Below are 11,042 nucleotides of genomic sequence, written 5' to 3'. Positions count from 1 at the left end.
GGGAAGGGATGATCTCTGAGACACAAAATGGTAGGGTTGCTCGTTTAAATTTATGTTTTACCAAAAAAGTAATTTTATGAAATTTATTAAATAAATAAAAAGTAAAATATTATTTTCCAAAAACAAAAAATGGGAAATAGTACAATTTCAAAGCAACAAACATAAAAAAGTACAGTTATTTACCTGGAAAAATATTTTTAAAAGAAAATAAAAATTGTACTTAAAAAAATAGAATGGGTTGCATTTTTTCACCTGTTAATCAAATATTTGGATAAAATTAAGAGCATTTTATACAAAACAATAGAAAGTTGTTTCTTATTTTTAGGCCCAAAAAAATACTCAGTTTTTTTTTATTTAATGGTTTATAAGAATTTTTTTTATTGAAAACAATCATATAAGTATGGTTGGGCATTGAAAAATACTCTCAATTATTTGTGATAAAGAAGTTTGGATGGAGTTTTTTTCCCGGACTATTGCACAAAGATTTATATGCCATGATTTTATAGGAAGTCTTTTGAAAATATATACAATAAAGAAATGAGAAAATTGCTTTGATACGTACGAAAGGATGAGAGGGGGAACATGAAAAACAAAAAACAAAAACAAAAAGAAAGATTAAGAAAGATGTGGAAGAAGAAATTGGACAGATATGGGAAAAACATATTTGTTGATTCTGATGGGAATAAATACACTCCAATAACAAATGTAAAAAATTCCGATGGCTTGTTCTTCTCTATTCTATTTTCTCCATGCCATGACTAACAACTACGCATTTGCCATATAATTTATCAATTATGAAATGCCTAATAATAATAAGAAGTGGGGAAAATATAACTTTTAGTTCTTGAATTTTTTTCTCAGTTCTTATAATTTTTTTGACTTGTTATAATTCAATTCATGTAATTTCTTAGCTCAATAAACTATAAAAAATGAGTTGCATTGAGTCTACAATTAAAAAAAAAATTAAGGAAGTGAAAGTTATATTATCCATAAAAAGAGTATATACAACCATTATCAATTGTGCATGTACAACCATTATCACCCAAAGGTCTAACTCTTTCTCAAGTGCCTGCATATCATCTTACTCTTGGTGTTAGGTTGGTGCCTGAAGAAGGGTCCTTTTGGGGGGGGGGGGGGGGGGAATTCAATTCTTTTTTAAAGTGTAACCTCCCCTGTATGATTTGAGAAATTAGTCTCATGAGAGTTGTGTAGAGAAATCAAAATGTGGTTCAAAATGGAAGATGATGTCTTTTCTCAATATTTGAGTTCATCCTTTTGATTTTGCCAACTTTCAGCTTCCAATTTGATCTCTTGCTATAATTTATCTGCAATGTATTGCAGGAGACTGACTGAAACGTTACAGCTGAGACAGGTGCTAGTGCTAGTCTGCATTATAGAACTTCCTTGTCCGAACAGTTACATTTTACAACTTTCTTCTGAATGCTGCTCCTTCAAAACATCTTGAATTAGGTCAAGCGTTGGTTACAGCAAGTAACATTTTACCACATGTCTGCATGGTGTTTGGCTATGGAGGGCAAGTGTCTGATACATTTTCCTATACTGAAAAGTTCTTGCATTTTTCTGGTGTTGGTTGATGCTTGAAGGAGATCCTTAAACTTCGAATAAAATGCTAGGAAAAATGAGATTAAAGGGTGAGTGAAAAAAAGAAAATTAAATGAGATAAATGGCACAATGGAAAAAAAAAAAAAAACAGTTGCCGTCTAATAATCTAAGTTGTGCTGGATTCATTTTCACTAGAAGTCCTCAAACAAATCAAATCTGCAAAGTAATGATTAAGATTGAGGAGTGTGGATACTGCCAACAAAGAAAGAACATTAAACAATCTGATAATAGAGAAACAGGATATATACAACATGAAATAAGCATCTGGTACTGAGTCCAAAAGGCATCAAGGATTACAAAAGAAGTCAGGTAATCTAAATTGTGTTGCAATTATTTCCACTAAGTCCATGAACAAGGAAAGTTTACAAACTCATGATTAAGATTTAGAATCAAGGTTCTTCAATCTGATTGTTGCCAAACAGGTACAAGACTTTCTACATGATTAAAAGATCATTTAATTCAAAGTTGTAGAAATTTGTGTTATAGCTAATTACCTAAACAAAATACCTTGTATTTATTGTGCCTTTTAATGAAGGAATAAGGACATTGTGATGTGAACACCTTGTGTAAAGATTGCTTGTTATCGCATGATTATTGTGGACGTTAGCATTCCTTATAGTTTAACATATTTTTGATCGAATGTTTGCTTTCTTTGTATTTTCTTGCACCGGAATAACTGTTTCAAATGTTCTATGTAGTACTATCTTGATGCTAACTTTTTTGGGGAATGCTATCTTGATGATATTGTTAGTCAATTACCAGCAGTACACTTCTATGGTATCACCTCATTTTTTAAACTGTTTATTTGATGCTGCACAGCGTAGATTTGAATCTGGTGGTCATTTTGTATTTTCACTATTATAGTCTTTTTTACCTGATTCATGGGCTCCTTTGCAAAATTTTTGTAATCGACACATGATTAAACTACAGTTCTCACTTAAAATTAACATAGGCATAAAAAATTAATAAAGTAAGAAAGTCGCAACTCATACCCTACTATTAGACGCTCCTTGATCAGTTAAACTTATGATTTACCCTCGTTTTTGGAGTTATCCTTATTTATATTGCTTGAAAAGATAGGTAGTGAGTCGTTTGGTCTGCTTATAAATGTATGCTCTGTTTATACGTCTTGATATTCTACTTACTTTTACTTGATCTTCTGACTATCTGTGCCTTTTTTTGGGGCATTATTGACTGCTGAAGCTGAAAGCGCAATTTTTTTATTTTTTAATCATAAGCTAACATTGTTGTTTTAATTTACTGTGATTTGCCTCAACTTGTTGATATGTCAAAAAAACTTGTTTTGCCTTAACTTCTGAATATGTTCAAGTCCACAGTCTAGAATCTGATTTCAATGCTCTTTTTGTTGCTCCTTTCTTTGCTTCAATGGCTGTTAAGTCTATTCTATTTTTCTATTTATCAATCATTTTCTGTTTGACAATGCAATAATTGTCTTGATTTCCATGACCTGTGATATATGCTGGAGGACTCTTTTGTTTATTTGCATGACATGCTTAAAAAGTGTCCCGATGTATCTGACATCCATTGTGTCAAGTTTGCAGAAGTCCCTCTAACGTTGTTTTTGTTTGATGTAATTTGGATTGATCTACCATATGCCTGACTTAAATTATTTTATGTTTTTGAGGTGAACATGTTTAGTTGTTAAGTGACTGTTTATTTTGGCCATTTGTCAAGTATGAAACTTTTCTAACATGATTTTTGGAGAAATTACTTGTTAAAGAGTTTATAAATTCTTTAACATCCATGCTCAATATTTTCTACTGAATATGTAATTGGCTCTTTAACTAGTTGTTTAGTTTTGGCACCATCATATTGTTCTGATTTTTTCTGACCATTGTTTTGTAAAAAATTCCTCCTCCCTTGTTATTTATTACCTGCATATATTGGATTGCTGAGCCTTTGGTCCGCTGCATGCATACAAACTGAACCCATTCTTTATGAGGAACATTTGATGGTACCAGCTCCGGAAAAGCTTGTTTGGAGTTCAAGCAAATGAGCAAATTCTTCAGCTTGTTCTGTGGAGGTAAATTTATGACATTAAGTTTTTGAACTGTTGTCAAATATATATCTGTGACAAAAAAATATAAACCAGCAAGAATGTCTTGTTGATTAAATTGTGAAAAAATGACAGGAACCTCGATTCTGTTTTGCTTTATTCCTCTAAGGCCATTTTAGTTTTATGGTCTCTCATGTCTGCAAAAATTGCTTCAAGAATTTCCAATCTACGCTGAGATTTCCTAAATTATGCAGAAAAAGATGAGGAGTTTATGGAATTGTGAGTTCATTTGCACTAGAGTAGTGTTCACTTACATTATTTGCTTCAAGTATGAACTCAAGTTCATAGCCTTCATAGCTATTGTGAAAATACAATTTTGTTTGCAGGTACTTGGTTATTTGGGAGGAGTTATCTGGTTGTCCTTGCAACTTTTATTTGTCAAAGACATCCAAGTGCCTCCTTAAATGCTCTAATTATGTAATTTTTTCAGACAAGTGCTTTTGGCCCTGCGCTAAACCAGTAATGATGCCAGAAGGAATGTTACCAACAGTTGCAGATGTTATAGAGGCAGGATCGTTGATGTCTATACAGCTTCATTCTAGTCCTTTTGAGTATTGTCATTCAAATATTATTACTCGAAGCGCATTCTACGGGATCAAGGATGAATTTTTTCTACATGGTTATAATATGACATGGGTATTTTTTTCCCCTAGAAAAAAATTAACACAGATATGGTCGGTGGAATCTTACCTTGCTGCTTTGTTAATAATTTTATTCAAAGGGTCCTAATCATAACACCCAGGTTGTGGTGCCTTTTGGGTTTCGTTTGAAAACCATAGTTGAAGGTTATTCTACTATTTTCTTTTGATAAATTGTATATATGGCATGACTTGAAAACATGTTTGCCTATGGATATGTCTTGAGTCTCATCTCTTTATTTAGTTGAGTTGAAGGATCTTTTGAAGTCAAACTTTTATTGGGATAGTATTTATAAACCTTTTCCATATTCAAAAGAATATTCACTATTTGTCAAGATTCACCTCTCTTCTCCTAATAAAGATGATCTTTGAAAACTAGATTGGCTGGGTCAAATCACGGTTCCATGGTCTTCTTATGGTATGAACCTTACTTGGACTACGTTATTTAGTTGAGTTACGATTTAGGCATTTGAAATTAGACTATCATCACTTATGAAAATGGTCATGAAGTGCAATGGAAGACAAGAGTAATACAAGATGGTAAAGATAATGTAACTGACAAGATAGAATTGATAGAGGAGGAGTTCGTGAGTAATCTTAGCACCTACTATGATGTTTCTGCTGGGAAGATGGAATTGTCCATTCTAATGGCTTCTAAGCTTCCCAAGAATTCTCTGTTTGATGATGATACTACAAGGCCTACAAAAACATGCTGGAAGAAGATAATTGACCTTGATGAGACAAGGAATCCCCCAGTATATATACTCATAGCAGTGACTTCCACATCACTTTGTCTGAATTCTGTGAGACACAGTCTAATGTGTTCCATTTCTCAGCTTCTATATGTACTTACAAGTCTTGTATTTTCTAGCATCAGTAGTGGCATAGGTTTCAAAGAATAGATGATGCAAGTCTTTATGAGTAGGTCTCTTTAGACACAGCAGAAGAAGGAATAGTTTTGAAAGTCAACTTAGGATTTGCTTAGGTGAATAGATCATATAAGTCCGTATGTGTAAAAAGCTCATTGTACTTTTCAAATTAGAGTGCCATATAGTTCTTGTATTTTAAATTGATTTTTATAATCCTTAGTATATTTCTTTCTTTCTTTGCATATTGATAGTTTTCTTGAAGTCGCTTGCATATCATATTCATTCTTATGGGATATTAGGGGTGAGATTTTCTTATCTCTTAAGGGCAATGATCATTTCCCCCTAGATGTTGCATGCTAATCCAGAGTTGTGAACATATCCATCAAATTTTGAAATTTAAGTGCTAGAATTTTCATTTTTTGTATAATACTTTGTGGTTTAATAGAAAACGATATTATGTTATTCAAAATTTATGAATCTTGGAATGCAAAGATATTATGTTCTTTTATAAGACGAGATATTAGTAAAAATTTAAAATCCTGTTATATAGAGTTAAGAGTTTAAATAATATCTTGTTATATATAGTTCATGAGTACAACTTCCTGTAATATTTATATTTGGAAGTTGGAACTAATGTTAAAAATGTTGAATAATTTATTTTTGTTTTCATGATGATAGTCTTTTTATACTGGCTTGTTTGTTTAAGATTATGTTCATTCTATTGAGTGAAATTTTCTCATCTATTTAGTCGAATACATTACTGTTTAAATTCTAGTATTCTTGTTCTTCAAGTTAATTCCCATTTCATGCAGAAGTTGAGCCTGCAAGTAAAATTTCACTTGAACCATGTGCCACAAAATATGAGAGTGTTATGATTGATCTAAAGCTGTTTTGACAAAAGCTTTTAGTTGGTCAATAGCTTTCTGAGGTGGAACCCATGGCCGGCACAGTGTGAAAAATTAACCAAATATTAATCATTGAAATGGATGCTTCTGTCTCTAAAAGCGTCAACCCGAATCTCCTTTTCATTCCCTTATTTTTTCTATCAATTTTAGAATAAAACAACACAGAATAATAAGGAAAGAAAATAAGCTATTGATTATATAGCAAACAACTGCGAGGGGACCTACATTTTATAGATATGGCATTTCAAAGACTTCCAATTATCAAGTACAAGTGTCTCAGAACATTGCTTTATCCTCTCAACTCAGAACCTCAAAAATCTAGAGAAGGAATTTGTATTTGTGAGAATATGTAAGGTGTTGGGTGGATTCTGTTTGAGATGGTAGCAAATGATGTACGATTCAATATTTTCCAGAAGCTTTAACAACCATGAGCAGAGAAGTCTGAAAATTATGGAGCATTTGTGAGCTGTTTTCTGCTCTCTCTCTCTTTTTTTTTTTTTTTTGAGTCTCTGCACAGTGTTCAAGCCTTGGGTTCTATTCATGATTGTGAGTCCTCAACCCTCTCTCTCTCTCTCTCTCTCTATAGCGACACTATAAACATGCCTGGAGGGATTTTGCTTTCATTATGCATTGAAATTCTGAAATGTCTTTTGTTTCTGTAGTGAATCTAAGGCTGTCAGTGGGTGCTGGGGTCAAAATGAGAATGGACAATGACACTACTAGTCCTTGAACGGAGAAAATTTGCAAAGGAATGATTAAGATTCACGATCAATGAGTCCCAAGTTCTCAAGTGATTCTTTCTAGTCTACCATGTCTCTGTAGACAAAAACAAGGGACTAGAGAATCAAGTTGTACACAAGACTCATAAGCTTTCTAATTACTATGTCAAGAGAACAAAAGTGGTTAATACTGAGAGTCTTAGCTGTTGAACTATGATATCTTATTTGTCAAAACATAAATGGTGAAACACAGCACATAAAATAATATTAGCAAGTGGTATCCTCTCGTGAAAGGATCTTGGTCAAACCAAAGCACAAAATATCTGAAGAATGCATCACTAGTCGAACCAAGAATCAGGTTTCTATGGTAGTAAAGTAATCAATTCTTGTTGCAAAAGCATATCATCAACATAAATGCAATACATCTTCAGTAGAATCACTGGAGGAGAAAATACAAAATATTGGTGAAAGGTCTGAGATTAGATCTGGTACTAATTATCTACCATCACCATTCCAGATCCCTTTAGCTAAGGGCAGAAGGGATTATGACAGCCATAAAAACCTTACTTGGGTTGGGTTTAGTTCCACCATAAGTCCTCAAACAAAGCAAATATACAAAGCTATGATTAAGATATAGGACCAATGCTCTGTTATGAATTGAGCAGCAAAATCAGAATGTATATACTCAACCGATAATAAGTAAATTGATTCAATTACAGCAAAACATGCATTCACAGAAGTTCACAGAATCTCAGTACAAACAAAACCAAAAAGGAATAGCAGAAAAGAAGCAGCTCTCATCTTTTCCTAATTTATGCTGCTGCTTGTAATTTCCAAGAGGGCCTTCGAATCCTTAAGCTGCGCTTCAGGCTGTTTCACCTCTTTGGGCCATAACATGCTCCTCAACAGGAATGTTGCCGATAGGTACAAGACTTTCTGCATACTTGAAAGTAACTGAAAAGTCATTAGCCACATCTGCGAGGAGCAAATTTTTGTAATTCAAGAGTACCAGGATTCAAAAGATGTAGGCTTGCTTCACTGCCAGCTTCACGACAAACAATTTCATCCAACCAAATACCTTCTGGAATCAATGGACACCTGCTTATAGAATATTTCTTAGTCCAACCCCAACCCTCCCCAGATGTGCCTGCACGTTCCTCTGTCACCCACAAATCAATCACAAAATATTTACGGTTCGCATTCATAGGCCAAGATAATATAGCAAGTTTGTTCTCATACACAGTAAGCATACACCATGAACTAATTTCTGATGGATGGGGTATCAATGTAAACACTTCAGTCGCTATGTCAAATGAAACTAGCACCTTATCTGCAAAATTCAAATAATCCCCCCGAGCTTATTCCCATACCAAAAAATAGCTCCATTAGAAGTGACAGGGAAACGATCAAGACTCAAATCCGCAACGTCCAAAACTTCTATTTCCTTCCATGACCCTTTGCTTAATGAATACACTTCGGCTTTAGCAATTCTATAATTCGAAACTCCACTATCCCCAAAATCAACCTGAGTTTCATGAGACATCACTATCTTGTAATCATTCACAATTGGACTAAACCCAAATCCTAAATCGTACACATCTCCATCAAGATTAGGTTTGGGCACCTGCCTGACCTCTCTAGTGGCAGGATTGCACACTAAAAAGGAAGGAAGAAATGTATCGGTATAATCACGTTTAACACAGAGCAAGCCGCTGCTGCAACCAACGATCTGAGCCCAAGAATCGATCAAAGGTAAGGACCGAACGTGAACTTCAAGGACTTGCATCTCATAATTGCAGACGATCGAATCTGCCATCCCATTGCAAAAGAAGCAAAGGCTTTTTAATGGAGTTGTGCAAATGTTGAGCGATGAAAGATGGGGACTCGAAGAGATATTTCCAACGCCTTCGGATTAGGGATTTGACAGGAAGGCGCTTGAGAATGTTGGTCATGATTTCTTCAGGAAGAAATGGAGTGTCGCTATCCATTACCTCCAGCTCCATGGCGATCGACTGGAAAGAGATGAGGAAAGCCTTCGCAATGTTAGTGCTTGAAAGGCTTGAGGCCTTGAACGGATCTCTCGACCCTCAGGGATTGCTCGTTTAAATTTCTATTTTACCGAAAAAATTAATTAGAGGAAATAATAATAAAATTCTTTAAAATTATATAAATATTAATTTAATTTTTTAAAATATTATAATTTTATTTGAGTTTTTATATATCTCTATGTCAATCAATTTTAAATTAAAAAATATTTTATCTTTATTAATGAGTTGTGATTTATCATTCAATTTTTTAATTCTTTAAATAAAAGTTATTATTTTTTAAATAAAAGTTATAATTTAAGCTTGTTATTTTAAAAACTTATTTTTCAATAACATAAATTAATTTAACAAGTTTTGATTTCTTGTTCAACTTTGTCAATTCACAAAATAAAAGTTATTATTTCTTAAGCAAAAAATGTGATCGGGGTTTGTTATTTTTAATAAGGATAAAATAGTATTTTTTACTTTAAAATGTACTGACAAAAAAGTCTTTATAGACCAAGGGATGAGAATTGACTAGGCCCTTAACAAGAGCCTGCAACCTAGCCTACTTCAAACTTAATATAACTTATTTATTAAATATGCTTAGACCAGTCTCGGGCTTCTAATTAAGCCTATTTAATTAAATAGGCAAAAAAATTTTTTTAAAGCCTAGCCCATGAGTTTAATATGCCGACCTATTTATATAAATAAATAAATAAATAAATATATATATATATATATATATATCACAAATACATTAGTTTCACCATTTGATTTTTAATTAATTTATTCTTTATTGCTTCTAGTTATATTTTCAATTATATTGACTTATATATTAATTTTATTGTTGTCACTTTATTGTTATATTATATTATTGTTGGTAAGTCTTTTCAATTATTTTATATTATAATTGATAAATCATGTTATATATTGTATATTGTAATAATCATAAAGTATATTTGAGACATTTAAAACTAAAATGTGAGCCTATTTAAAAGGCTTATTTTTTAATAGACTTTTAAATAGACTTTCAAGCTAAATCAGGTTTTGATAGGCTCAAGTTTGAACTGTAAAAAAAAACTTATACAAGCTCAAGTCTCTAATTTACCACACAGGCTCGGGCCTATTTGGTTAAAGTCTAATTTGACCTAACCTATTTTTACTTTTAAGAGACTTTAGTGGAATTATAGCATTTTTAGATACCAGATTGTCATTTATATAATTTAGATGGTTTTATTGTCATTTTTCCTTATGAAATTTATTTTTTAGATTATTATATGAAATTTATTAAATAAATAAAAAAATTTAAAAAATTTGGATAATATTATCATTCTCCTCATCTTTGCCAGTTAGCCCCAACTACAGAGCAACAAATATCAGATTTTTTAATAAAATAAAAAAATAATTTTATTAGTAAATCATCTTTTCGGTGTAATCAATAAATCCTTCAGCATTACAAGAAGGAAAAATCACAGCCAATGACCCTTGGAGAAACTTATTGAGGACCAATTAATTTTAAATTTACATTGCAAATTTGGAGGTCCTAACTGTAATTAATTTTGACTGAGAAAATATGAAAACACCCCTCTAATAAAAATGACATGAAACATGAAACTCAGGAGAATAAATTGCCACTCACGCGAAAACATTTAGAGGTTCAGCTAGCGCAAGTTGATAAGCTAAAAATTGTTGATTCTTTCCTCCATGCCTATCTTCATTAGTGAACTAGTTTTGCATTCTTTCTTTCAGCTAACATGTATCTAGTTTTATTTTTTTGGGTATCATAAGCTTGTCGTCAAGTTACTTCAAGCAGTTGAATCTAAAGTCTATGATGTCATCAAGGTAAATAATCTAGCCCTAACTGATATTAGCTTTGACATTCTTGATTGCATTATATACTTTTATGCCATTGAAGAAACACGTTTGATGTAGGAACAAAGTAGTTAGGGGTTTAGCATATACAGTTAGCAATAATAGGTGCATAATATATTGGCATCAGCTGTTAAATCATAGTCTGAGTCATACCTAAGGACATTGTTTTTAAGAGCTATTCTGCCACATTGATTGACTGCACGATAGCTACTCGGATTAAATAGACTCGTCCTATAAAATTAATAGGGGCAATGCAACATAGAGGAAGAGCTCAATAATTCTAAAGATGAGCTCTAGATACACTGCATTCCC

At 32.6% G+C, this 11,042-nt stretch overlaps 1 protein-coding gene across 1 annotated transcript; it reads right to left on the bottom strand.

Annotated features, from left to right (window-relative positions):
- Positions 1-7,696: 7,696 nt before the first annotated feature.
- On the bottom strand, positions 7,697-8,647 carry LOC129286174 (putative F-box protein At3g16210). The gene is made up of 3 exons (XM_054922191.1): positions 8,236-8,647; positions 7,910-8,161; positions 7,697-7,806 (listed from the first exon to the last, which is right to left on the bottom strand). The coding sequence occupies exons 1-3, from the start codon at positions 8,645-8,647 to the stop codon at positions 7,697-7,699; spliced, it is 774 nt and encodes a 257-aa protein (XP_054778166.1).
- Positions 8,648-11,042: the final 2,395 nt, after the last annotated feature.

This window comes from Prosopis cineraria, unplaced genomic scaffold (genome assembly GCF_029017545.1).
Source record: "Prosopis cineraria cultivar Desert tree isolate PC_DT_omini unplaced genomic scaffold, ASM2901754v1 PC11, whole genome shotgun sequence".
Classification (NCBI taxonomy): domain Eukaryota; kingdom Viridiplantae; phylum Streptophyta; class Magnoliopsida; order Fabales; family Fabaceae; genus Prosopis; species Prosopis cineraria.
The sequence above is the reverse complement of the archived record's forward strand: the minus strand, read 5'-3'. Positions and strand labels throughout refer to the sequence as shown.

What these genes read in the sequence shown, in the direction of transcription:
- LOC129286174 (XM_054922191.1), bottom strand. Translation starts at nt 8,647, where the DNA reads ATGGCAGATTCGATCGTCTGCAATTATGAGATGCAAGTCCTTGAAGTT. An exon ending in TGCGGATTTGAGTCTTGATC is followed by an intron (nt 8,162 to 8,235) that starts GTTTCCCTGTCA and finishes TGAATTTTGCAG; the next exon opens with ATAAGGTGCTAGTTTCATTT. An exon ending in GTGTCCATTGATTCCAGAAG is followed by an intron (nt 7,807 to 7,909) that starts GTATTTGGTTGG and finishes TGCTCCTCGCAG; the next exon opens with ATGTGGCTAATGACTTTTCA.